At 60.8% G+C, this 25,254-nt stretch overlaps 3 protein-coding genes across 9 annotated transcripts; 1 reads left to right on the top strand and 2 right to left on the bottom strand.

Moving 5' to 3' along the window:
• Positions 1 to 1,334: 1,334 nt before the first annotated feature.
• On the bottom strand, positions 1,335 to 18,107 carry CEP131 (centrosomal protein 131). Of its 6 annotated transcripts, none has more exons than XM_064466907.1 (27): positions 18,049 to 18,107; positions 16,983 to 17,181; positions 15,897 to 15,982; positions 15,021 to 15,135; positions 14,472 to 14,590; positions 13,863 to 13,976; positions 13,603 to 13,752; positions 13,115 to 13,232; positions 12,228 to 12,344; positions 11,023 to 11,191; positions 10,773 to 10,873; positions 10,461 to 10,643; positions 9,893 to 10,087; positions 9,620 to 9,757; positions 8,905 to 9,030; positions 8,688 to 8,804; positions 7,173 to 7,202; positions 5,938 to 6,040; positions 5,400 to 5,601; positions 5,004 to 5,111; positions 4,679 to 4,796; positions 4,439 to 4,513; positions 4,218 to 4,360; positions 3,272 to 3,449; positions 2,951 to 3,147; positions 1,716 to 1,776; positions 1,335 to 1,616 (listed from the first exon to the last, which is right to left on the bottom strand). In XM_064466907.1, exons 1-27 carry the CDS (start codon positions 18,072 to 18,074, stop codon positions 1,542 to 1,544), a joined length of 3,363 nt encoding a protein of 1,120 aa, XP_064322977.1. In that variant the 5' UTR covers positions 18,075 to 18,107; the 3' UTR covers positions 1,335 to 1,541. The 6 variants fall into 6 exon arrangements, with proteins under 6 accessions (XP_064322977.1, XP_064322978.1, XP_064322981.1 ...); XM_064466908.1 differs by having other exon boundaries at positions 9,893 to 10,084; XM_064466911.1 differs by lacking the exon at positions 18,049 to 18,107 and adding an exon at positions 17,574 to 17,999.
• Positions 18,108 to 18,576: 469 nt separating this feature from the next.
• On the bottom strand, positions 18,577 to 24,377 carry TEPSIN (TEPSIN adaptor related protein complex 4 accessory protein). Of its 2 annotated transcripts, XM_064467276.1 has the most exons (13): positions 24,148 to 24,361; positions 23,926 to 23,998; positions 23,155 to 23,246; positions 22,916 to 23,009; positions 22,638 to 22,705; positions 22,402 to 22,480; positions 22,010 to 22,081; positions 21,250 to 21,456; positions 20,956 to 21,130; positions 20,542 to 20,655; positions 20,239 to 20,317; positions 19,955 to 20,089; positions 18,577 to 19,653 (listed from the first exon to the last, which is right to left on the bottom strand). In XM_064467276.1, exons 1-13 carry the CDS (start codon positions 24,187 to 24,189, stop codon positions 19,162 to 19,164), a joined length of 1,722 nt encoding a protein of 573 aa, XP_064323346.1. In that variant the 5' UTR covers positions 24,190 to 24,361; the 3' UTR covers positions 18,577 to 19,161. The 2 variants fall into 2 exon arrangements, with proteins under 2 accessions (XP_064323346.1, XP_064323345.1); XM_064467275.1 differs by having other exon boundaries at positions 22,638 to 23,009; positions 24,148 to 24,377.
• A 252-nt stretch (positions 24,378 to 24,629) lies between these two features.
• Positions 24,630 to 25,166, top strand: NDUFAF8 (NADH:ubiquinone oxidoreductase complex assembly factor 8). The gene is made up of 3 exons (XM_064467277.1): positions 24,630 to 24,784; positions 24,877 to 24,987; positions 25,085 to 25,166. The coding sequence occupies exons 1-3, from the start codon at positions 24,704 to 24,706 to the stop codon at positions 25,103 to 25,105; spliced, it is 213 nt and encodes a 70-aa protein (XP_064323347.1). The 5' UTR covers positions 24,630 to 24,703; the 3' UTR covers positions 25,106 to 25,166.
• Positions 25,167 to 25,254: the final 88 nt, after the last annotated feature.

The raw sequence follows: 25,254 nt of genomic DNA, 5'->3' as shown, positions 1-25,254 counted from the left end.
CTGGGCCGGGAGCGAGACTACAGCAAAAGGCTCTGGGTGGCCCAAGCAGAGGCTGTGAAGGGGTGGAAGACGGAAGCGGCGCTCAGGAAACAGTCATTAGAAAAGCAACAACAGTGAAAACAAGCACCATGCCCAGCCTTTCCCGGCAAAATGGGGCTGCATGCTCCTCCCCATCCTTGCTGCTTGTTCACATGGCTGAGAGGGGCAGCTCAGCAAAGGGGGAGCAGAGACCAGCATGGCTGGCAGCGCAGCCAGCCCAGAAGGGAAGGAGCCAGGCAGGACCCAGCCAGCCTCTGCCTCTGCCACAGCCAGCAGCACCCCGGGGCTGGAGGAGCTGCTCGTGCCCCAGGACATCCACGCCAAGCGCCAAACACAGGCCGTCACAGGGCAGTCATGGGCCGATGGCATCCACAGGTGCCTTGGGACCGCATCCCCCCAGGAAGCTGCAGCCAAAAGCCCATGCCAGGACAAATGCCAGCGTCAGGAAGTGGCCAAGCTCCTCCGCAGCTTCCTGGGGTGTCGAAGGGTCCCTCTGAGCAGCACCCTGCAGCTCCACATCCTGGTGGGGTGGCCCCAGGAGGAAGGGGGCTCTGGCAGTGCTGCCGTGGGGCAGAGGGAGGCCCACCCCCCACCCTGTGCTGCCCAGCTGAGTGCACGGGCTGGCAGGACGGATGAGAAACACCCTGGAACTGTGATGAGCAGACATCTGCTCGCCCCCCACACTGAGCCCCAGCCTCCTTGGAGGGAAGAGGCTGTAGAGGAGCGGTCGCACGCTCCCTGCCGAGAGGAAACAGATGCCGCCGGCCCAGCCCAGGCATTTCCCGTCGCTGTCATGGGGTGCTGAGAGATTTGCAGGTAGCAGAGGCTGCAGGACCACATCCTGCCCTGGCCATACCTCCCTGCATCGTCCTGGATATTTAGTTTTAGGAGGGAAGCAAGGCACAGAGCAGGGAGCCAGGCACCATCAGAGCATGCTTGGGCTGCTGGGTGACAGCTCCCACCTCCACCCACCCCGTCCTGGCCAGTGGGAACAAGGTGTCCTCAGGCCCCTGACCTCAAAATCTCCAACCGCTCACAAGAAGGCTCCCGTCCCCAGCTCAGCCCTGGCCCGCAGGTCCCACGTGTTCCACCACGGGGAAGGTCTCAGGACACAGGGATGCAGGGTAGGGAGGGTCTGCCGACCGCTCGCACCACGAGGAAGAGCAGCTCGTCCCCTGGCACTGATAGGCACTGGGGAAGGACAAACACACAGGCAAAGAAAATGAAGTCGTGGATGCTAGTGGGGCAGAGCCCCCCCCTTCCCCCAGGAGACACAGATCAAACACAAACAGCGGTAGAAACCAGCACAGATTTATGGTTAGAATACAACCACTGAACACCTGAAGGCTGCTGAGTGCCACCGCACCGAGACCAGGCTGTGAAAAATGAAGGTGGAAGAGAAGGAAGGGAGAGCCCGACTCCAGCCCCACATGCAGGGGTGTCCGCTCCCCCGAGCGTGGATCCAGCGGGCGCTGCAGAGCACCCCCTGCATGGCAGGGTGGTCATTTGGTGGCCAGCAGCTGCTTTCGCTGTTGCTCCAGGAGGGCTTCCAGGCGGTTGGCTCTCTGCACGGCTGCCTACAACAGAGCACACAAGAGGTAGAGCTCACTGCACCCCAGGCAGAGCTGCAGCCTGAGGGGCAGGGGGGACCGGGGACGGCTGCCTCCCTCACTCACTTCATATTGCTTCCGAAGGCTGCTCACACTCTCCTCCTTCCTCACGACCGCCATCTTCACCCTGAGCAGACAGACACAGAGCGGCTGAGGACCCCATCCTCGGTGCCCAGCCCCAGACACCGGGCTGGCCCCGTACCCCAGGAGGGCGATTTCGGCAGGAGGGGAGGCACAGCCCCTCTCCTGCCACCTGGCACGCTGCAGCAAGCCAAAGAGCAGCAGCTCTGGGCTCGGGGTGCCACAACACGATAGAAGCGCCTTTATTCCCCTGGTGAGCATTATGTAGTTTGGATCGAGTCATCTATAGGAAGAAGGGGACATTAGTTTCACAAGACTTAATTAATTAGTAGCACCACAGGGAAGGGATTTTAAGTTTCTTCCCATTTCTCAAGCCCGCAGTTGCTGCCTCATGGCTGGACTCTTCCCAACAGCTCGCAGAGCACCAGACTTTCTGCGTTTCAACCTTCGCCAGGCTGCAAGTGAGGGATGTAAGGGGAAAGGGGTTCCTTGTTATCTCATGCTCAGGGTATGACCCTGGCTCTCAGAGAGAGTGGGAATCACTCAGCAGGAACTGGGAAAGCCACGGAGCTCCGCGTGCTCCTGCAACCGCCTCTCGTTACAGCTGGTGGTGAGCAGCTCCATACAGACACCGACAGGAGGGTGGCTCTGCACCACACTGAAGCTGTTAGCACAGCGCTCTGCCCCACGCAGAAAGAGCTCCCACAGGAGACGATGCACTTCCCCTTCCGATTCTCCTTTCACTTGCAAAATCCCTCCCCCGCAGGCAGACTCGAGGGAAGAGGAAGCCTTACGTTTTCGAGGCCTGACACTGAGCTCAGCTCCCAGCCCATCTCCCCACTGAGCGCAGGATGGAGCTGAGCTCCACAGCACGGCCCCACGGTGCCAGAGCCCTGCTCGTTAGCACAGCCCCTGCTCCTGCTCCTGCAAAGCAAGCCCCTGGGGTGCTGTGCAGCCAACAGCCTGGGGCCTCGGTGCGTTTTGGGGTTGTCACAGCCACCCTTGACCTCCACGGCCACGCAGCAGATGGCTGAGCCCTGACACAGCAGCAGGCTGCTCCCTCCCCTGTGCTCGGTGCGGGGGAAATCAGTTGCCTGACCCCTCTGGAGTGGCAAATCTGCAGAGCAAGATGCCATGGCTGCAATCACACATACCCAGCTCTGCAGCCACAGCCCCAGCTATAAGACCAGTGCGGGGCAGCGAAGACCAGGCAGCCTCACCTCCTGTGAACCTCCTCCAGCTCTTTGTCCTTCTCCTGCACGACCCTGTCCAGCTCCAGGCGCTGACGGGCTCTCATCTCTAACATCTCCGCCTTTAGCCGCTTGTTCTCCTCCTCTGTCCTCACCAGCCTGTCAGTGAACTCCTGTCGAATCACTTCTGCCAGGCTGCTCCGCTCCTGGGCCAGCTGGTCCCTCACCTGCAGCAGGGCAGAGAGGTGGCATCAAGATGCTGACAGGCACAGGGCAAAGCAGGGGGATGGAGCCAGGCAGGGCACAGAGCAGGGCAAAGAGCCAGAGCCCCAGGCTCTGCTCCTCACCCACCTTCTGGATCTCCTCCACCTCCTGCTCCTTGTGCTTCAGCAGGCCTTGCAGACGAATGCTCTCCCCTTCCAGCTCTGCCAGCCGCCCCTTCAGCTCATTGCAGCGCTCCTGCAGCTTCCGCTCAGACCTCTCCAGCTCCTGGAGTTCTACCTCGTATTTGTCTCGGATCCTCTTAATCCTAACGGGAAGAAAGGACAACTGAGAAGGGCAACGAAGCTGGTGAAGGGTCTGGAGCACAAGTCTGATGAGGAGCAGCTGAGGGAGCTGGGGGTGTTTAGCCTGGAGGAGGCTAAGGGGAGACATTATTGCTCTCTGCAACTGCCTGAGAGGGGCTGGAGTAAGGTGGGGGCTGGTCTCTGCTCCCAAGTCACTAGTGATAGGACAAGAGGAAATGGCCTCGAGTTGTGCCAGGGGAGCTTTAGATTGGATATTAGGGACAATTTCATTCCCGAAAGAGCGGTCAGGCCCTGGCACAGGCTGCCCAGAGAGGTGGGGGAGTCACCATCCCTGGAGATGTTCAAAAAACACATAGACATGGCACTTCAGGGCATGGTTTAGGAGGCCTGGGGGTGTTGGGCTGATAGGTGGACTTGATGATATTAGAGGTCTTTCCCAACCTTAATGATTATATAATTCTACAACAGGCACCCTGGCTCAGCCCACTGCTGCAGAGACTGTCCCCAGCCACTTTCACACTGCAGGAGGGACCACGACAGAGTAGCAAGGGGTGGGATCTGCCCCATGGGAGATCCAGGGCTCAAGTAAGTTTGCCTCAAGTGAGAGGTAAACTTCGCCCCTGCAAGCCACTCCTTCCGGCACTAACGCTGCTCACACCTGCAAGCTACAGTGTCCAGAGCTCGCTGGAGAGTTGTGCAGGGCTCAGGGGACGGGGACCAGCCTGTGAGCAGCTGGGACTCACAGGCTGCCTCCTCCCTCTCCCCCCTACCTGTTCTCTGCTGCCCTCTCACACTCCTCCTTGGCTGAGGACATGTCAGCCTCCAGGCGCTGGATGACCAATTCGATCTCTTTGTCTCTCTCCTTCCTCACCTCCTCCCGCAACTCCCGCTCCCGGCAGAGCAGCCAGGCTTCCTGGGGACAGAGATGGCAAATGCTGCCTCAATCCCTCTCAGAGCCTGTGGGTAGCACCTTTGCAGCCTTTGCTGTTACCTCCTTCTTCACATAGTTCGCCTCCCATGCCTGCTTCTCAATCTCCAGCCGGTCCTTCAGCACCTTCACTTCTGCCTGCGGAGACAAGACAACTGCTCAGCTCCGGCAGCCACAGCACCCCACGCCAGCTGGGAGCAGCCCCCGGCACCAGCACACATCACCGCGGCCACGCGCTGGGGACTGGACGGCTCGCATGCAAGAACAGCAATCCAGTGCCTAGAGGTGAGGGGAAAACCAGACCTGATGCCGCCTCTCCTGCTCCTCCTTCTCCTTCGCGTACTCCTCCTTCAGTGCCCTGGTGACGGCCGAGCTGCTTGCCTCCAGCTGCTGCCGCAGCTCCTCTGCCTCCGCTCTCTGCCTGCCCACACACAGACCGCAGCTCCCAACCTCTGTGCCGGCCCAAGCCTCACCACTCCCTCCCCGGGATGCTCCCTCCTGGCCCTTCTCAAGCACCAGCCCTCTTCCCACCAGAACCTGACCTGGGGAAACCAGCCCCACCGCTCCTGAGCCCGGGGCTGCCTCCAGCCCTCGGCCACTGCACGGGCCCCACTGCCAGCCCACTCACCTGGCCGCTTGCTGGCTGAGCCGCTCCTTCTCCTCAGCCACCTCTGCATAGAGTCTGCGCCGCTGTTGCTGCAGTGCCTGCTCCTCCTGCTCCAGCTGCTGCTCACACCTGCGGAGCAGAGCAGCCTCAGGGATGCGCCTGGCTTTGGGCACTCGCCTGCCTCTTCACCCTGCCCCATCCCATCCCTTCCACGGCTGAGCAGGGGCTCATCTGAGGATGAGGGATGTCCCTGGTTCACTGGCATCTCCCACCTCAGGCTGGTGGAGAGGAAAGGGCTGCTCCCTGTGGATATTAACTGCTGCAAATATTGGGATCCCACTGGCACATGGGTGCTGGACACCACCCCCACGCCATGAGCCCCGAAGCACCCTCAAGCATCCCCCTCTGATGACGTACCGCTGCCGGGCCAGCTCCCTCTCCCGCTGGCTCTGCTCCTCCTTCTCCCGCTCCAGCAGGTCCCGCAGCTCCTCCGCCTGCCGGCCATAGCGCTGGGCAGCCCGCTCGTCCGACTGCAGCAGCTCGGCCTCGTGCAGCATCTTCAGCTTCCTGATGTCCTGCCTGTGCTTCGCGATGAGCTTCTGGATCTCTGGCTCCAGCCCTGGGGCAGCCGGAAGGACAGTTACTGCTTGTCCTCGGGACTGACTGTCTGGACCCCAACACTGGTACCCTTGGCCCTGGCCAGCTGGCGAGGAGGTTGCAAACACATCAACTAGCAAAGAGGGGCTGGTAAGAAAGAGGGGACCAGCATGCATGGGCTTTCTTGCCCTCTAGCATCTGCCTTTACCAAACAGAGGGAGCAGAGGCTGCCCATGCTGAGCAGCTCTTCCCTGAGCTGCCAGCAGCTTTTGCAGACACGGCCCCTCTCCTGGACCCGCATGGACATGACACCTGCACCAACCCGACTCCAGCCACCCCCAAGGGAACGAGCCCATACCTTTCACAGTGATTTCTTTGATCTTTTTGGTTTTCTCATCAATCCACTTCTCCCGCCTTATTTTCTCAGTTGCACTCATCAGTTCCTTCAGCTTCTTAATCTCCTGTTTGGAAGCAAACAGGAAAGCTTCAGAGACAAGATAGGGGAGAAAACTGTTACCTGGGAGCCTGGCTGTTGAGAAGGAAGTTGCAGGCAAGAGCAGACAGCCCAAGCTGGGCACAGACGACCCATGCAGCCCTGGCCAGGCATGTTCTCCCCGTCCAGGGAAGCAGCCGTACGCTCTCCTCTCTCTCACAGGTTGGGGCTGCTGCTGCCCTGCAGACCTTGAGCACAGGAGGGAAAAGCAAAACCCTTGGGAAAGCACTCCCTGGCCGAGACAAGAGAGCACCTACAGAGGGGAGAGGGGAACTGGGGCTGCTGGCAGTCTTGTGTGCAGGGCAGTCCGTATGTCAGCAGATGCAGGGTCATGTGTGAAGATGCTTCCTCCTTCAGCCTTCCCTCTCCCTGGCATGGAAGGCCCTCCAGCAGGAGGACAGACAGACAGGCATACCACCCAACACCACAGTACCACTGCAGACCAAGGTCCTGCAGCACCCCAGAACTCTTCAAAGACTCAAAGGCTGCACAGCCCAGGCACAGCCGCTGCTTTTGCCTTCTGTGCCTGCGTTTACCTCCTCTCCAGAAAAAGGACTGGAGAAACACCTAGGCCCTGCTGCCCACAGAGCTCCTCCCCAGCACTCCTGTCAGCAAAAGCCAGTCAAAGCACTCAACCACATACTTCAGTGCTGGGGTTTCTGGCGAGATACGCACCAGCCAAAGGAAAGCCTAGTCCGGCCAGAAATGGCTCCATTCCAGCACGGGCAGATGATGACCACATGCAGGGCATGGGACATGTCACAGCTCCAGAGGACAAGCATGGGGCAGGACACCCAATGGCTGCTGTGTGGAGGAGAGCAGGGAATAGCAGGGGGCCACCCGCACAGCCTGGGACTCGCTCTCAGGGGAAAAAAGGGCAGGAAAATTGGCACAGGAAGACAGGGACATCCTGAAGGCAGCAGCTGAGCACAGGGCCTGGGGAGATGGGGTGAAGGGGCTCCTTCACGGGGTTGACCCTGCTGCTGAGCAGGGAATTCCCATCCCAGCCCCGCTGCCTGCAGGCGCCTGCAGAGCTGGAGCAGGTGAGGGAGTGAGAGCAGAAGGGCAAGGCACAAAAAAAGAGCAAAGACCACATTTACCTCACAAAAGGGGCCCAAAGTGCGCCAGACCTGGGGAGAAAGAAAGGAGGGGATGGAGAGAGAAGGGGAATCGCAGAGTCATGGGGTAGAGGGGAGAGTGGAGAGGCAAGACCAAACAGCATTTGTACATGAGAGCCACAGGGCGGAAGGGGGGCAAGGGTCCCACGGGAGCAAGGGGAGGCGCAGCCAAACGGGCAGTTAGACAGATGCACCAAGGGTCCAGAAGCACCACTGGTGATTGCAGCTCCAGGTGGGGCAGAGCCAGCCCTGACAGGGAGCGTGCTGCATGGTCAGAGCCCAGCTCACTGGCAGCAGGGACAACGAAGGGGTCAGAGGCAGGCCCCCAGGCCATTCCCACTGCTGCTGCCCTGGTGCAAGCAGGGAGCGAGAGGTAGCAGTGGCACTTCTGCCCCGCGCAGGCTGCGGCAGCAAAACCAGCCCCGTCCCTCCAAGGGAAGGGGCCCCTCCAGGCACCAAGTTCAGCAATACTGCGCTGGCTTCTTCCTCTCAGCTGGGCTCAAAACACAGGCTTAAACAGTAAGGCAAAGCGAGCCAAGTGAGCCTTTGCTTTGTATGAGGGCGTCGGTCTGAACAGGCTCAGACCAGTGCAAATGCCTGCCCCACTCCAGAGCCCTGGGCATGAGCTCAGCTGCATGGCCAAGGGTGAGCAGGGACCAGTGCAGAAGAGCCAGGACGAGCCCCATGGCTGAGCTCTGAGCCAGGCCTTCCTGCCTTCCTGCCAGGCCAGGCGCAGGGCAAGCTGAGCTGTCTCCATTTGCAGGAAAGGCAGCTCTCTGCACGCTCCTGAGTGAAGCTGCCAGCCAGCTCCCACGAGTAGGCAGCATGTCCCAGAGAGGGGCCCCAAGGCACAGACCCTGCTGCACAGGCTCGCCGGGAAAACAACCCATGTGTTTGGGTGCTGGTCAGGGCAACAGCCCAGTGAAACTCACAGGGGTCTGTTACTATTACTTATGTACTTATACACCCCAATGTTCCTTTATAATCTTGTCCCCATTCAGCTCTGAGAGCACCTCCGCTCCTGCAAAGGGGGCTGGAAGTCACCCAGCTCAGAAGGATGTGGCCAGAGGTACAAATTCATCTGTGGCATCAGGTTTGTTCCAGCACCTGCTTTTACCTCTGCCGAAGCGACATCCCCCAGTCACCCAGAGGTGACTGTCCCTAGAGTCCTCAGCCAGGGGAGAGCTCTGTCCACAGCAGGATGTGTGGGAAGGGTCTTTCCAAGCAGAGCCCCTGGGAGCTGGCACTGTCTCTTGGTCAATACCACGTGCCTGGCTCTGGGCAGCAGAGGCCAGGATCCTCTTGGGGAGCCAGGGCAAACCTCCACAGGAGACACGGACCTTTGTGCACAGAGAATGGCTCCCGCGAACGACCGGGCCCCACCGAGGTGAGGGACACTGTACTGCTCTGGACAGAGGCCCCATTTGAGCAAAACCAACCAACTCTGGCTATGGCACACGTCCTCTCCCTGCCCCGCCACAATCCCTATCCTCTCACCAGCTCATGCTGCTCCTGCATCTGGGTGATTTTCTTGCCATACTTCTGGTCCACTTGTTTCAGCTCAGCTACCACAGCCTCACACTTCTCACTCAGCACCTTCTTATCATCAATGAGCTGGGCAGGGCAAAGAATAGGCACCGGGCAGCCAGGCAGGGTACAGCAACCTCCCCTTCTGGCTTCAGAAGCATCAGTCTGAATTGGGATGGGAGATTACCTGGTCGATGAAGGCCAGATGCCTCTGGATAGCTGCCTCATACTGTTCCCTCTGCAGACTGAGCTGGTGGCCGAGCTCCTTCTCAGTCTGTTTGACATGCCGGACAGTCAGTTCCCTCTGCTGAGCCTTTTGGATGCAGGGGAAAAATAGCCACAACACATTAAGAGGGAGAAGTTACACCAGGCCCAGCACATGTACAGGAGATAACTACTGAACCTGGAAGGCACTGTCAGGCCAGGACAAGGAGAAACAGCTAAATCAAAGTCTGGTACTCACATGTCCTGCCCTGCTGTCAGCAAAAACACCCAAACCCCCATGAGACAGAGGGAAAAGAGTTCAGCCCAGGTCCTGAGCGGGGGCTTCTGGACTAGCCAGGCACCTGCTAGGGAGGGGGGTTTGGGGAAGGCAGGGCAGGCAAGGAGGAAGGGTGGGCAGCAAGGAGAAATTGGAGAGGAGCCCACACAAGACTGAGGTCGACCTTGCAGATCTTTCCCACGCTAACAGCAACTGGGACTGCAGCACGCCCGGCAGCCTCTGGCCCTCTGGCTCCTCAGCCCTGGCTCCGGGAGCGCTGCAGTGCTTTGCTGGGGACACAGATGGGAAGCCCTAGTCACAGAGCACTGATTTTGTGCTTCAAAGCCACTGCCCCAAGACACATCTGCTGAGGGCCCTTGGTCTTCATTTCCCAGCAAGCGAGAGCATCTGGCTCACACACCAGGGCTGTCTGCAGCAGGCTGATGGATCGCTTCTTCTCCTCCACTTCCAGCTTCAGCCTCATGATGGAGCTCGTGACCTCCGTCGCAACAGCCGATGCCTGTTCCAAGTGAGCCAGCTCCTCTTCCGAGAGGAGGCCCTGCAACAGGGGGAAAAAAGGCAACTATAAGGTGGTGGGGACCACCTGGAACCAGAACAATGAGTTAGGAGACCCTTCCCACCAGGGTCTCGCACCACCTCTCCAGTACAGATGGGGTCTCACTTCAGCACTCACCTCCCGCTGCGTGGCTGAGGCAGCCGACTTGGGCCTCTCCTGTTCCGACTTCTCCATCTCATCCAGGAAACTGATGATGCTTTGGAGCTTGGCCTCTGAGAGCAGGGCCCCGTCCTCGTGGACCCCCGGGGAGTGGTTCAGCTTCCCAAACTTCTCCAAGTTATCAGCAGTCAGGGAATTGGAGCTGGGTTCCTGCTGGGCAGACACAGCTGTGAATGAGCGCCCTGGGGAAGGCTCGGAGAAGAGGTGCCAGCTCTTCTCCATCACCGGAGCCCAGTCCTCCCACTGCACGCCAGTAACCAGCCTTATCCTCTGTGCTAACCCCACTCCCGCCACAGCCCTCACGTGGTTTTGCTTCTCCTTGCAGATGCCCAAGCCCTGGTTGCACCAAACTCCCCCACTGCCTCCGAACTCCCCCACCGTCCTCTCTGGCGGTGAACCAGCTGCGCTTCTCACCCTCCACCACCCAGCAAGCACTGGGAAAAGACAGCCCATAGGGAAACCTGCTCTCACCAGGCAGCCATTCCTGTCTGAGGGTGGATGCAACCAGCCTTGGACCCCTGCTTACCCCATCTATCCAGGCATATCTGTCCTTCCTGAAGAGCTTTGGTGGGGGCAGCAGCTCTGGCTCTTCCTCCAACAGCCTGAGCGTGTCCAGCAGCTCACTGAGTGTGACCTTGGACTGAGCCCTGCTGACAGCAGTCACCACCGTCTCCAGATCCTCGCCACCCGTCTCTCTGGAACTCACGTCCTAGGGGAGAAGACGACACACCTTGCGGTAAAAGAGTTTGCCGATCTCCCCAGAAGCCAGCAAAGGCTCCAAAGCTGCCCTGGCAGAACAGCTGGTGCCAGGAGGCCCACGAGGCAAAGCCAGACCCACCTGCAGCTTGTCCTCTTCCCCAGGGTCCTGCGAGGGCACAGAGCCAGGGTCTGCGAGGCTGCGCTCTTCTGGCTCTGCAGCTACCGAGTGGAAATTGGCCTCTGCAGGAACCAGACTGTTCTCAGGCGTGTGCAACAACCAGCCCCTTTGAAGCAGCTCCCCGGAGCAAGAACTGCTCCTCCATCCTCCTCCTTCCCCCTCATGTCATACACTGCTCCAAACTCATCGGAGACCCGCAGAAGGGACTTACCAGCATTATTGGCTTTGGTGACGCTGCCGGCTGGACTGACGTTCCTTGCAGAAGCGGGTTTGGCAGGCTTCTTCTTTGCTACCCTTCTGCTCTCCTTCACCAGCGCAAGCTCTTCTTCTGCCAAGTGCTTTGCGTCCAAAGCCTTTTGAGCCCTTTTCTGGTGCAGTTCCTGTAGGGACAGACAAGCCATCAGCATCCTGCCCAGCACAGGGTGTGTTCTGACACGTCTCTGCACTGCTTCAACTGCTAGCAAGGGTCTGGGAGACAGCAACAACCCACACGCTTGCTGCTGAAGGGTTAACAAGGACCACTCTAGAGAAAGGGAAAGCACAGGAACAACAGCTCTACCCTTCATTGCTCTGAGCAGAGGGGAGGTGGTAGCCAGGGTCTTGCCAGCCTCCACACATGAACAAGGGCTGTTCACACACCCCTGCACAGCATCCTTTGCTGCTCTGTAAAGGGCCTCGGCATCCCGAGGGCCGAGCATCGCACAGTGCAGTGATGCCGCAGTGCCTGGGGGGCTGCCTTAGCCAAATTCTGGGGAGACACAAGTACATGTTTGCAAGGCTGTTGCAGCATTTTGCTGTCATACGGCTTCTCACTGCTGTGTCTCTCCTGAATCCCCACCCCACCGAAATATGATTCCATTTAGGGTAAAGAGAAATTGGTTGGGTTTTTTTAAATCTTCAGCTATACTGCAAGCCAACATGCAACTCCCCATAGTCTGTGCCAGCCCCTCATCTGTGCCCCAGGAGCACCAGCCCTTTCCTGCCACAAAGTGGGCTGCAAGAACAGGGTGAAGACAGCGAGGTGCTTCCCGCCAGCAGGCACAGAGCAGTGCTCAGCCCACCCTGGAGGGACGCTGCTTCCAAGGAGGGTCCCCTTCCCAGGGCGTTCCTGCCCTCGGCCACTCCGAGGAGCTGCAGTCACAGTCTCCCTGTTTCAATGTAGTCACCCTTTCCGCAAGAACTGGATCGAAACCAGCACTGTCTTCACAAGCTCCAAATGAGCTGCCAAGGCTTGGCAGGAGCACAACGGGAAACCGCTCTATGGCACCTCCGTCTCCATAGGGAGCACTCCATTTCCAAGGCTGGCTCTAATTCTACTTTGTGCAGAGCCCTGAGAGAGGCAGAGGAGAGGCCTCTTACTCCCTCACAAGAAGATGCCAACAAACTGGTCTCATGCAGGCCTTGCCTTGTCCCTACCTGGATGGCAGCACGGCGGGCCAGGCGGGCCTTCTCCTCTCGGATCTTCCGGCGTTCCTCATCCTTCCTCTCATGCAAATCCAGGATATTCCCTTCCTCCATCCGCTGCTGCCTTTCCTTCCAGAGAGGAGGGTCAAAAATGTTACTGAGAGCTCTCTAGCACCCAGCACCCACAGCAGGGAAGAGGGAAAGGGCACAGTGCTCCCAAGGTCACCCCATATCCAGGCTCTTCATCCCCCAGTCTGCCCCTCCGTGCAGGTACAGAGTGCTCAGAAAAGCTCCACTTTAGAACAGCTTATTTTCTTGAGATGCTAAATGTAATTATTAGTCATCTGGCTCTGCAACCACTGAGGAGACAAGGCTTAAAAATAGACTCTCACATGCAAGAGCTATGGTACTCTTTGTTATTGGGATAAATAATTAAACACAAAGAAACACAAATAGCTGCAGATGACTCGTCACTCTCTAATGAGCCAACTCGCTACTAATTCGCAACGATGAGCCGAGACAGGGTATCCCTCCTCTGGCCACAAGTGTGTGTCCGAGACAATAAGAATTCAGCAGGATTTGTGCTGCTACTGCCAAGCGTCTGCCTGCTGAAGGGAGCTGGTAGACCAGAGCTGGGCAGTGCCAAGCCCAGGAGCTCCCAGCCCAAACTCCCCCTGGAACCAAACCCAGGCTTTCCCCCTGCATCTATGCAGGGACAGGACCCTCTTCAGCTCTCTGGACTGCAAGGGGCTGGCTAGATGGAAAGTCAAAGCCCCCTTGTCTCCAACAGCTCAGCTCTCAGTCACAGGGTCTGGTGACTAAAGGCACTCCAATTCCCCTGCCAGCGAGGCGAGCAGGACACGGGTGTCAGAAGAGTACAAGGCAGCGGCAGGACTGACCTCCCTTTGGGAAGCTAGCAAGCGCCCCAGAGCTGTGGCTCCCGCCCTGTGCCATTGCGAGTGGCGTCGGTACCAGCGCTGGATGGTCACAGCAGCCAGGTTCACCTGCTGGATGAACCTGCGGGGAGAGGGAGGGTCAGTGCAGCCCTGGGGTCCTCCTCGGCTGCCAGCTAGGCAGCATCACCCTGTCCTGCTGCAGCAAGGCACAAGCTGCTCACCCTCGCACCCTGACTCAACAAGGCCTTTTCCTGGGCTGACATTTGGGGTGGGAGGAACTTGTGCCTTTGACAAGGACAATTCAAAGTGCAGAGCCAAGTCACAGGGAGGGTAAATCAGCCTCTGTGGATGCACTAAGAGAGGGCCTTCCTGAATCTGGAGCCCCACAGGAGAGGAACAAACCAGTACCAGCTCCCCTGGAGCTCACCCCCTCGCCTGGCACCAGCCTCCTGCCTCTTCCCACCAGCCATCACACACCGACTCTGCCTCACCTCTCTGCCTCCTCCTCAGTCACCTCCTTCCTCCGGGGCAGGCTACTGTTGTTGGTGTGGGTCACAATGTTGTTGCTGGAGAAATTCTTCTGAGACTTCACAAAGCTGCTGCTTTCACCATCCTCATTTGAGGTCGCTTTGACAACATTGCTAAGGAAAAAGACAAAGCTACTTGGCACCATCCTGACCCATCCTGCACCCTGCCAGCACATGAACATAGGATCAGCACAGCCTCCACACCAGGACCTCATCACACTTACTTGAGAGAGCTGGGTGCCTGGTTAGAGCTTTTAGGCGCAGGGCCCTTGTCAGTGGTGGAGTAGTTGTTGTGCACCATGGTGGTGACACAGTTGCCCATCGTGCCCTTGTTGCTCCTTTTGCGGAGAGAAGATAAGGCATTAGGACTTGCTGGATCTGATGGCGGACAGCTCCCTGCGTGGCAACCCTCAACCCAACTGTGACCATCAGGGGCGCTCCCCGAGGTGAGGAGCAGGCGAGGCCGTGCAAGTAACCTGCCTGCTCTCTAGAGCTCACTCCCCGGTAGCTGTTACCCAACGCCAGACAGGCACAGCCCGAGCAGACCTAACAGCCTGCTGTTCAGGCTATTCTACACGCAGCCTTGGCTTAAGTCTCTCCTGGCCCTGAAGGGTCTTACTCGTTCCCTCTCTTAGTGCGAGAGCAATCTCTCCCACGCATCCGTCAAGTTCCTGCATGGCTTCCAAGCACGTCCTGGCCAGCCAGCCTGGCACGCCACCATCAGTCTGCCCTGCCCTTGACCCCTGTGCCCTGGCAGAGGCAGAGCACCAGCACCCCCTCCTCTGTAGTTCCTCTCAACACCAGGCCTACAGGTTCAGCACCACCCCTCCTACCTGTTGTTGGCAGTGAAGTTGGCTGCCAGGAGCACAGTGGCTTCCTTCCTCCTCATGCCCGCTGGTGGCTCAACGCCGCAGGAGCCTGAGGGGCCCGGCAACACTCGTGGCTGATCGTCCTGCCAAGGATTCAGCAGGTATAAGCACAGGCAAGCACCAAACCCATGTCCTCAAACACCAGCCTCTTCCTTTACAAGCCAGTTTCTCCCACCCACAAGAAACCTCCATTCCACAGCATGGCAGCCTAGAGGCTTTGCCTGTGCCTCCACCTGCCTCCACCAGAAGCCAGGAGCACAGAGGTGACGGGCCAAAACCCCTGGGCCAGCGGCAAGGCAACACAGGCCAGAGGACTGGCTGAGCATGTTGGCCATCCAAACCGTGCCAGCTTTGACTGCAGGCTGAGGAAGGACCAGCCTTGCAGTCGCAGACGAGCTGTACCACCCATCCTCGGGTCTAGGAAACCTTCCCACTCCTCCACCAATCCCAGCCAACTCCTTGAACAAGCAGAGCTGATTTAGCCCACCTGCCCCAGGACATCCCCAACCTCACCAAGACGTTCCACGTAGTTTTCTTTTCTGGGGACGTTTTGCTCAGACTCGCCGGTTTCTTTCTTCCCCCAGAACCACTCTCAAAGAAGGTCAGGAAGTCTCCTGTCTGCTCTGAGCTTTAGCCCGAACCCAGGGAAGGCAATGAGGAGGAGAGAACACGTGTTCTGGTTAATATTGCATGCAGACAAATGGCAACAAGACAGCGATAGCAGGGTTCTCATCCCGCACCGGCTGCTTCAGCGAGCAGCATGCTCTGGTCGCGGCAGGGCCTTCCAACAACATGCACAGCACAGAGCCGAGGCACACCTACCACCTGCCATCACAACGCGGAGGAGAAAAGGGATGAAGAATCATTACACAGTCATGAAATCTATGAATGATTCGTTTTATACAGAGCTTTAGATTTCAGCATGACATGCGGAGAGAGAATATATTAAAGGGATGGGCACAGAGCAACAAGACAACAGAAAAATCACAGTTCAGAGGCAGCCCTGGGAGACAGAAGAACTTTTCATCTGCTAACACAGTCCAGCTATGGTCCAGAGGATCCATGAGGGGATGTTGTAACTGAACTATCTTGTCCCTTGGAACTAAACTGAATATCTTTTGTGACAGAGGCTTCCCAGTCACAGAAATACACCCTATTTCCCCAAATCCTAGTCAAGTGACCTCCCCTCCAAAAAGAAAACAAACAAAAAAATGGACCTTGGCTTTCCAAGGCCAGGCTGTACCCCATGATAGGTATGACAGAGCTTAATGCACTTTTTTGCAAGGCTCTGGTTCCCTCGCAGGACAAGGGAGGTCAGAGGGGTGGGTGGGGTTTCACACAGTCCCATCCACGGGACAGACAGACACGTGTTGGTGGCTGGAGCTGTACCTGTGCCTGCTGTCCACCCGTTGGTTAACCTGGGTGGTGCTGTTAGACCTCCGGAGGTTGTTCATTGCCCGGGATCCTGCATCTTCCTGCGGACGAGAGCGCTAAATTCAGCAGTGATGTTAAGGAGAAGCACGGGCACATGGAGCTGGGATGGCTGGCCTAGGCAGGCTCCCCTGTGAGTCAGGCATCCTAAAATAGCGCTGCTGGCAGTGCTACCTTTCCACCCCCTTCAACACAGCCCTGACATGGTGTCTCTGGGGCTCCCATGCTGCTGCTGAGCCAGCAGGAACGTGTTCATTTGTGTGAGCTCCCCAGCCCAGAAGGGCCGTGCTTATTACCTGCCCTGGGAATGAGCATGAAGGAAGACTGCCAAGGAGGTGGCACAGATTACTCAGCAAAGAGCGCAGAGGCTCTCCACTGCTGGATCTTAACAGAGCCCAGTACGTACCTGGGGCTTGTTCACTCTGCTGAGAAAACACTCACAGAAATCCCCACTCAGTGAGACACCGAGGCCCCTGCAGGAATGGAGGGTGCTCAGCAAGGCACAGGCTGGGCCTGAAAGCACTACAGCATCCAGCAGAAGATGGCAGGAACTGAGGAGTTTCCAGGAGAAAAATTGGCACAGGGAGGTGAAGGGCAAGGAAGGGAAAAGGGTGAAGCCTGAGACTTTCCTGCCTGCCCTTCTGTGTACATTAAAGGGTTGAGAAGAGACCCAACGAACAACCAATTGCTGAGGACTATCGGATTTGGCAAGAACATGCAGCACTGCAGCACCCAGAGCTGCAGCTCAACTAGCACCTGGACCAGCCCAATTCTCCCCTCTCAAAGGTGGTGCAGCTGCTCTCCATAACCATGCAGCCATGCCACGCTGCCGCATGCAACATCCCGGGGGAACCAGGGCCCTCCCCAGCACCACCTCCCACCCCAGGCTTCACTTCAAAACTCAGCCTGCGGGATCAGCGCTGCCCAGCGTTAGACGGCCGGCAGAGCCAGTGTGCGTCCAGGCATCCCGCAGCACACGCGCCTCCCTGCCCTGAGCAGCGGGAGAGATGCAGGGATGAAGGACTTCTCCCATCCAGGACTCACCAGTGTGTTCCTCTTCGGTTTGCCATCGGCGGTGACCGAGACGGAGCGCACCATGTGCTTGGCGGGAGAGGCGCTGCTGGGGCGCCGCAAGACGGGCGCGGGGAGGCCCGTTAGGCTCAGATCCACGCCGCCAGGACCAGCACCCTGGAAGGAAGAGCTGCTGCGGGTGCTCTTCATGCTCGAGCAGAGAGAAGAGGCCCTGGAAGCACAGCACAGATGGAGAAATGAAGGCACAGGGAGCACATCCAGCCTCATGTGGCAAGCAGACCACACGCTCTGCTCCCGGCTGACTCCTGCCAGCACGCGGAGCTGTATCAAATGGGACAAAACACCTTCCTCCATATTTCCACGTGTCAAATGACCCTGAACACAAGGTCTGGAGAGGCACGAGGTGAACTCCTCACAGTGCCCGACACCAGCAGCCATCTCCTCACTGCTTTGACCCGACGCCCCAGCTGTCCGTCCAACATCCTGCTGTCCCTTTTACAGGGGCTCATGGCCAGCAGTCGGCTAACACAGAGGAAAGCTCCGCTCCCCACGCCGGGCTCCTTCATCCCACGCAGACCCTGGCTGCGAGAGGATGATACGAACCCAGAGCAGCCTCTTCCACTAAGGCACTGGGCAAGGAACCAACCCGGCAGCTCCTCAGGGATCTTTCCCCCACCAAAGGCCCCCAGTCTTTGCCAAGAAGCTGTTCGGAACCAGCCGTGTCCCCTCCCCAGGCTGGTTTCACACACCCCCCTCGCTCCGGGGCTCCACCAGAGCCGCTGGCGATGCCTCGGGCTCCAACGCTTGTAAACAAAAGCCTCTCGATAGAAACCGCTCGGTTTACGTCAGGAAAACAGGTTTTTCAGGCCCGGAATATGGGCCTAGGCCCCTCCAGCCCCAGCCCCAAGCATCCCCTCGCGCAGGAGGGGCCTGAGGCACGGTGAGGGGCGCCGGGGCCTGCTGAGGGGGTGGCGCCGAGGGCGGGGCCGGGGCTAAAGTCCCGGCCCCGGCCCCCGGCCTCACCAGAGGCCCAAGCCTTATCTCCTTGCCCAGCTCCATAACCCCCCCTCCCCCGTACCCCTGTCCCGGTGTCCGTCCGTCCATCCGCAGACTACCGCCGCCGCGCGACGCGCCACGCCCCCGAGGCATGGGGCGGGAGCTGAGAGGCGGCGGCTGCCCAATGGGAGAGGAGGGGCGGGGCGGGGCGGAGAGAGGGGATAGGTGGAGGTGTAGGAGGGGGTGGGAGGAAGGGTGTGGCCTGTGGGGGCGACGGGCGGAGACTGAGGTGAGAGGCGTGGCCTGCGGGAGGAGAGTGGGAGAGGGGCGCGGCCTGGGGAAAGAGGGCGGGAAGATGAGCGGAGCCTAGGGAAGAATGGCGGGGAGATGAGCCGAGTCTGGGGAAAAGAGGGAGGGGCTAGTCATGGAGAGGCGGAGCCCGGATGGAAACAGGGCGTGGCCTGCGGGAGGAAGGCGGGGAGAGGGGCGGGGCTTACCCCATAGGGGCAGGAGGCGCTGTGGGGCACAGGGTGCTGTATTGAAGTCCCATCTCTGGGACAAGAGGAGCCGCGGGGTAGGCTCCAACAACGGCGCAGGAAGAATTCACAAGTTCCCAGCATCCAAGTGTGGGGTTTATTGGTGGGTCCCGACCCCCTGGTGGGTCCTGACTACACTGGGATGGCGCCTTTTCCCTCCCCAGCCCCACAGCTGCCGAGGCTGGAGGCAGCAGGTCACCCAGGAGCACCCCATGGCTCCACCAGGGTCCCCAAACCACACCCCAGCTCACCCCTGGGGGGTGCTGGCAGGTCTCTGCCCCAGCTCCTCACACCCCCTCACAGCCCAGCCCAGCCCAGCAAGGGGTGCCAGCAGCACCAGTCCCAGGAAACCAGGGACTTTTGGCAAAAAGACAGCAAGAGGGACACTATAACCTTACCAAATCCCTGGCCCCCACGGCCATTTCACAGCTGTATCCTCGGCAGCCCCCTTGCCCTCGCCACTGTAGCACAGGGCCCAGAGGGCCGCTGTCTGCGTCTACCTAGGGTGCCACAGAGGAAGCTGGGGACCTCGGCCCCACCAAGCCCAGTGCGGGAGCAGCTGGCCACCCGTAGAGGAGCCCCTGGGGGGGCCATGGCACAACAGGCCCCACAGGGAGGGAGGGCAAAGCCCCCACAACCCCCCGGGAGCCCCACAGCAGCTACATGTTGAGAAAGGCAAAGGCCGACAGCTGCCGGCTGCCCTCTGCATCCGTCTGCCTGTCCTGGGGCTGGGACAGCATCCGCGGCTCTGCTGGCAGAGAGTCCGGGCAGATCACCGCTCCGGGACGGGCCACCAGCTCCATGCCGGCAAAGAGAGACAGGCTGCGGGAGGGCACAGCAGTGCCCACCATGTCCCCTGCCAGCCTGCTCACCACCTCCTGCACGCAGGGTTGGGCTGGCAGCGCGGCTCCAGGCTGCCCGTGGATCTCTGCCTCCACCCCCTGCTCCTGGCCACGGGCCGGCGGCGCCGTGGGGAGCGGGGCTGCGCTCAGCGGGGTGAGGATGCTCTCGCCTGCCAGGGGCAGGATGTCCGTCAGCAGGTCCCCGGTGCATGGGGCTGAGCCCACAGCAATGGCGGAGGGGTCCACGTCCGGGCAGACAGTCTTTGGGGAGGGTTGGCCTCTGCAGAGAGCCTCGAACTGCCGCAGGATCTGGGAGAAGAGTGGGGTGGGCAGAAGTGAAGGCAGCACTGGGAAGGGGGCCGGGCCCCAGCACCTTTTCCCAGTGCTGGGGATCAGCCCCGGTGTCCCCTCCCAGGGCTAAGCCTTGTCTCCTGGGGTGGGAGCATCACACCCCCAAGCTCCCTGCTCCTGAAAGAGGCAGACAATTCCCACCCCTCTGGGACACACACAGAACCATTCCCATGAGCTGGGTGTCCATGGGGATGGGTACGCCAGTCCTCTGGGAGCCCCCTGCCCTGGGGAGAGGTCACAGGGACGTCCCAGGAGTCACCTTCATTGCTCGGTTGGCGACGGGGCCAGGGCTGCCTTGGCTGAGCTGCTGCAGGTGCTGCCGAGTCATGGCAAAGATTTGGTCCAGGGAGAGCAGGTCAGAGCACATGAGAGAAGAGATGGCGGACATGGATCTCTGCGGGGAGGAAAGCGTGGCTGAGCCCAGCAGGCAGGACAGGCACTGAAACGTCACAGCTCTGTGGCACTTCTTCCCCCTGTCCCTCCACCCTGTGGGCAGCACCACAGGCACATGCCAGCGGCACATTGGGGCCACCCCACACTCACCATGCGGACGCTGTCACTGGGGTCCTCCAGTGCCCGGCTGAGCAGCTCCAGCACCACCTCGCAGTTCAGCAACCCGCACCTGGCCAAGGGGAAGGGGTTACGGCCACGCTGGCCGCACGCAGTATCCCAAGCCCTGGCAGCAGGCAGCCCTTCCTGCCTGGCAGGATTTCAGCCCCAGAGGTCTGGGCCAAGGTAACCAGGGGGGTGAGAAAGGCTCAGGCTGTCCCTCAAAGCCCCCACAGCACCCCCCTCTCAGCTCCACAGCACCCACAGTCCCAGGGAGCGTCTGCCTTGAGCACTTACTCCTTGACGAAGTGCTGCGCTTCCTCCCTGGTGAGGAAGACCCTGGCACCACGGGTCAGCGCTGACACCAGGCTCACCTCCCGCACGCAGTCACCCAGGTTGTCAGCGTCCACCCTGCCCAGGGAGATGCCTCAGTGGGGACAGGGGCCAGCCTGGCTCCCTCCAGGGGTCCCAGCACAGACCCCACCACCCTCCTGCAGGCAGGGAGTCCCTCGCAGACCAGTCTCCCTGCCTGTGGCTCTGCCCGCCCACGGGCTGCCCAGGCTGGGAGGTCAAAGTGCCAGAGAAATCCAGCCCAGTAGCACCAGGGGACTCAAATTAATGGTGTGGAAAATGAGGGCACCGTTCCAGGAGATGACAAAGGATCTCAGAAGGTCCTGGGGGAAGACAAACCCCCCAGGACCCCGCTCCCACCTCTCGGCCATGTGGGTCAGCTCCCGGCTGGCCCCGGAGTGGCTGTCGCTGCCCGATTTGCTGCAGGAGTCCGAGGTGCGGCTCAACTCGCCGTTCCCCTGTGAGGAGTCCTGGGAGCTGTGCCCGCTGTCTGCCTCCTCCCAGCCGCCCCCGGCCAGCCCTGGCTGGTGGCTCACTGCAGGGACAGCAGCAGGGAGGTGTTAACCCCCAAACCAGCCCCAGTACCTTGTGGGGACCCCTGCCAGGACCCCTAACAGCTGGCAGTCACCCCAGCCCAGCGGCAGGGTGACCTACCTCGGGTGCTGTGCACTGTGGTGGCCACTGGTGGCTTCACAGCCCCGACCGGGCTCCTGGTGGGAGAGGGGGCTCTCACAGGCTCGTAGGCATCCTCGTGGAGCTCCCGGCGGTGTGGCTGAGGCCCCTCCAGGGAGGGGAGCACAGCATGGGCCACCGCTTCCGCCGCTCGTTGGATGGTGCTGAGCAGGGCTTCCCCTGTCGAAGCTGGGCAGAGGCCAGGGTGTCAGGTGCTTCCCGGGGAGCCCAATCCTGCCCCCAGGCACCCACCACCTCACAGGATGTCATGAGGGGACAGCAGAGACCTGCTGGCAGAGAGAAGCAGCCCTGGCAGCTGGGCTCCAGACACAGCCAGGCTGTGAGGGAGTTCTGGCTGGACAAGGGCAGCAAGGAATACTTGGTAGCTACCTGGACAGGCCAGGGGGCACAAGCTGACCTCCCACATCCCTGTCACACCTCCCAGTAGGGAAGGACATGGCGGGGCCCCCACTGCCAGCCCCAGGGCCCATCAGATGTCTTGGGAAAGGGGAAAGCTGCACAAAGCAAAGGGTGCAGCATGGCTCTGCTCTGATCCACCCAGAAACACCCGCTGAGAGAGGAACACCTGCTGTGAGAGACAGCAACCAGGTTACACGTCTCTGAAGGCTGGGAGCCTGGTCTAGCCCCAGGCAGGACCCCCAGGGCTGTGGCATCACGGCACACAGGCAGAGCAGTAGCGAGCAGGGGACCCACGCAGGGTGAGGGCACAGCCAGGACTTACCAGAGCTGCTTTTCTCACTGCTGAAGCCAAATCCTTGCAAGGAGCCACAGGGGATGGGGCTGGAGCCCATGCCTGGGGAAGCCAAAAGGTACGTTCAGAGGGAGCACAAGCATTCAGGATCACCCTCCACTGCTGTTCCTCCCCCTTGTGAGAACAGGGGAGTGCCTGGGGCAGCTGGGTAACTGGGGTGGAGAGCAGGGCACTTACAAAAGAATGTCCCAGCGGGAAGCTAAGGGCAGCCTATCCCTCTGCTCCCCAAGCACATTTTGCCCTCTGAAACACTACCCTGCAGCCTGCTCTAGCCAGAGCTACAGAACATCCTCAGCAAGCAGAGCCTGGCACTGCCAGCATGGCTGTGGGAGGTGACAGGGCTGTAAGGGGCCAGCACTTACCCGCAGGAGGCAGGGGACAGGCAGGAAGCATGGCAGGCTGGGGGAGCGGCGCATCCGAAAAGAGAATGCTGGCTAAGTCCTACCGGGAGAGAGCAGGGGTGTGGGCAGAGAGCTGGGAAGCACTGGGCAACCCAGCCTTGGCCTGAGGTGGGGGTCTGGGTGGCTGAGCTGCCCTGTCGCTCCAGGCAGGGCCCAAGCAGTCCACCTGGCACAGGGTGAATGGAGCTGGCACTCACCTGCGCAGCCGCCCGGACCTTCTGGTTCAAGCTGTTGCCGTGGAGGGGGTCTGGGGGCCCCGTGAACACTGCAAGGCATGAGGTCGGGAGGGCTGGGGGACACTCAGCTCCCAGGCATGAGGCAGACCACGGCCCCAGCCTGCACTCTGCCCCTGGAGCAGCCCCCACAGGCAGGAGCCACCCTGGACTCTCCCACACAGCCAGGCTGGGTTCTCCAACACCACACAGAGCCACTCCCCGCTCTCTTGTCCCAGCTCCCCCACTTATAGCCCCATTACCTGCTGCCTCCCGGATAAAGCAGGCATTCCTCTTGAGCTGCAGGACGAACTGGGGGGAGCCCTGGGCACATGTGTGCAACAGGATCTTCAGCACCTGCGGGGTGAGAAGGCCATGTGGTGGGTGCTCCACCAGCCCCCAGCCCTGTGACAATGCCCACGCCCTGGCCTGTCACGCCAGGGGCTTCTTCGGGCTGGGGGAGCCCTGCAGCAGCTGCCCCTGCTTACTACCACTGCCCTACCTTCAGCTTGACGTGGCACGAGTTGCTCTGCAGCCGGTTGAGGAGATACTCCAGCAGGCACTGGCTGCTGCCGGGTGACTCATGGGAGATCTCTGGGGCGGGGGTCAGGGATCATGGAATCATTAGGGTTGGAAAAGACCTCTAGGATCATCAAGTCCAACCACCACCCCAACACCCCCAGGCCTCCTAAACCATGTCCTGAAGTGCCACATCTACATGGTTTTTGAACACCCCCAGGGACGGTGACTCCCCCGCCTCTCTGGGCAGCCTGTGCCAGGGCCTGACCACTCTCGAAGTAAAGACATTTCTCCTAATACCCAATCGAAACCTCCCCTGCACAACTTGAGGCTGTTTCCTCTCATCCTGTCACTGGTGCCTTGGGAGCAGAGACCAGCCCCCCCCTCACTCCAGCCCCTCTCAGGCAGCTGCAGAGAGCGAGAAGGGCTCCCCTCAGCCCCCTCTTCTCCAGGCTAAACCCCCCCAGCCCCCTCAGCCGCCCCCCAGCACACTTGTGCTCCAGACCCTGCCCCAGCCCTGCTGCCCTTCTCTGGACACGCTCCAGCCCCTCAAGGGCCTTCTTGTCCCGAGGGGCCCAAACCTGAGCCCAGCATTCGAGGTCCGGCCTCGCTAGTGCAGACCCTGCTCTCCCCACGGGGACCCGGCCCGGGGGCAGCAGCAGCCCCCCTCCACCCCTACCCCACCCCCCCCAGACCCGCAGCAGCCCCGGGACCCCCCCCGGCCCCGGCCCTCCCGCTTTCCCCAGAAGGATACTGGCGATCTCCTCGAACAGGTACCCGGGGCAGGGGGCGGCGTCGTCCGCGGTGCCCCTCAGCAGCACCGGCAGCTGGCGGGGGCGGAGGTTCGGCGTAAGCGGGGCCGGGCCTGGGGTCGGTGCAGGCCCGGCCCCGGAGCCCCCCTAGCGCTGTGTAAGGCCCTCAGGCAGCCCCTCCTCACCCCCGTACTCCAGCCCCTCCCCGACCCCCCGGCCCGTACCCGGCTCAGGAAACTCAACCGGTCTCTCAGCGGTGCCGCCATGACAGTCCCAGCGCCGGCCCTGCCCGGCCCGTAAGCGGCCTCGCGGCTCCGCCTCCCGGAAAATGCAACAGGCCAATGAGAGTACGAGATGCTGCCTCTCAGGCAATCATCGGCGAGTGAGGGCTGAGCTTCGGGCGGAAGTGACTCACGAAATTGACGCCGGCGGCTAAAGGGCGGGAGACGGGAAGTAAACAACCGGCACCTCCGCCAATCAGAGCTGCCCGCGACGAGCGACCAATCAGTAGGGGCTCTGGAGGTGTGACCAATCAATGCTTTAGGCTGACAAATCCGACCAATCCGAGAAGGGTGAGGAGACGACCTTCCAACATCACCGAATCAGAGAGCCAGACAGTTTTGATAGGCGCGCCGTTTCTCCTATCGCCGCGCTGGAGGGTGTGGGTGTTCGCCGACTGCCAATGCGAGAGCGCAACGCTTTGATGAGCGGGGCGAGCGGCCAATCGCCGTTACCCCACTATGGCGGCGCCCAGGCGGTGGTGAGGCGGTGGCGGCGGCGATGTCGGGCCGGGGCGTCTGGCTGCGGGTGCGGGCGCGGCTGCGGCGCTTCCCGGCGTTGCTGGCGGGCTGCGGGGAGCAGGTGGGGCCGGGGGGAGCGGCAGACCGGCCGAGGGGCGAGGGGGTGCCCGGCGAGGCCGGCGCCCCACTCCCGCTCCATGTCGTTCCCCGCAGGCGGCTGCCTACGGCCGGTGCGTGGCCGCGGCTGCGGCCGGGACGGCGGAGTTGCGGCGGGACGCCTGCTTGGAGGAGTTCCGGGCGCTGCAGGAGTGCTTCGCCCGGGCGGTAGGTCCCGGTGCCGGTACCGGCGGGAGGGGCGGCCCTGGGCACGGCTGCGGGAGGCCCCGTGGCCTCGCCCGGCCTCACCCGCGGCTCTTTGCAGGCGAAGGCGACGCCGAGGTGACCGCGACCCCCCGCGCACCGGCCTGGAGACGCTTCGAGAAAATAAAAACTCTCCAATCAGACCCGGTTTGTCCTTAAATTACCGAATAAAGAGCGAGGCGGGACCAGCGGCCGCTGCCCGGCCCTCGCCGCGGCACCCCGGGCCCGTGG

This window comes from Phalacrocorax carbo, chromosome 16 (assembly GCF_963921805.1).
Source record: "Phalacrocorax carbo chromosome 16, bPhaCar2.1, whole genome shotgun sequence".
NCBI classification, from domain to species: Eukaryota; Metazoa; Chordata; class Aves; order Suliformes; family Phalacrocoracidae; genus Phalacrocorax; species Phalacrocorax carbo.
The sequence above is the reverse complement of the archived record's forward strand: the minus strand, read 5'-3'. Positions and strand labels throughout refer to the sequence as shown.

What these genes read in the sequence shown, in the direction of transcription:
- CEP131 (XM_064466907.1), bottom strand. Translation starts at nt 18,074, where the DNA reads ATGGACGGACGGACACCGGGACAGGG. An exon ending in CCTCAGCCACGCAGCGGGAG is followed by an intron (nt 9,758 to 9,892) that starts GTGAGTGCTGAA and finishes CCCCTGTTGCAG; the next exon opens with GGCCTCCTCTCGGAAGAGGA. An exon ending in TGCAGGAGCAGCATGAGCTG is followed by an intron (nt 7,203 to 8,687) that starts GTGAGAGGATAG and finishes CTTTCTCCCCAG; the next exon opens with GTCTGGCGCACTTTGGGCCC.
- NDUFAF8 (XM_064467277.1), top strand. Translation starts at nt 24,704, where the DNA reads ATGTCGGGCCGGGGCGTCTGGCTGCGGGTGCGGGCGCGGCTGCGGCGC. An exon ending in TGGCGGGCTGCGGGGAGCAG is followed by an intron (nt 24,785 to 24,876) that starts GTGGGGCCGGGG and finishes CGTTCCCCGCAG; the next exon opens with GCGGCTGCCTACGGCCGGTG. An exon ending in AGGAGTGCTTCGCCCGGGCG is followed by an intron (nt 24,988 to 25,084) that starts GTAGGTCCCGGT and finishes GGCTCTTTGCAG; the next exon opens with GCGAAGGCGACGCCGAGGTG.
- TEPSIN (XM_064467275.1), bottom strand. Translation starts at nt 24,189, where the DNA reads ATGGCGGCACCGCTGAGAGACCGGTTGAGTTTCCTGAGCCGG. An exon ending in CTGTCCCCTGCCTCCTGCGG is followed by an intron (nt 22,082 to 22,401) that starts GTAAGTGCTGGC and finishes TGGCTTCCCCAG; the next exon opens with GCATGGGCTCCAGCCCCATC. An exon ending in GCGCAGCACTTCGTCAAGGA is followed by an intron (nt 20,318 to 20,541) that starts GTAAGTGCTCAA and finishes CCCCTTGGCCAG; the next exon opens with GTGCGGGTTGCTGAACTGCG.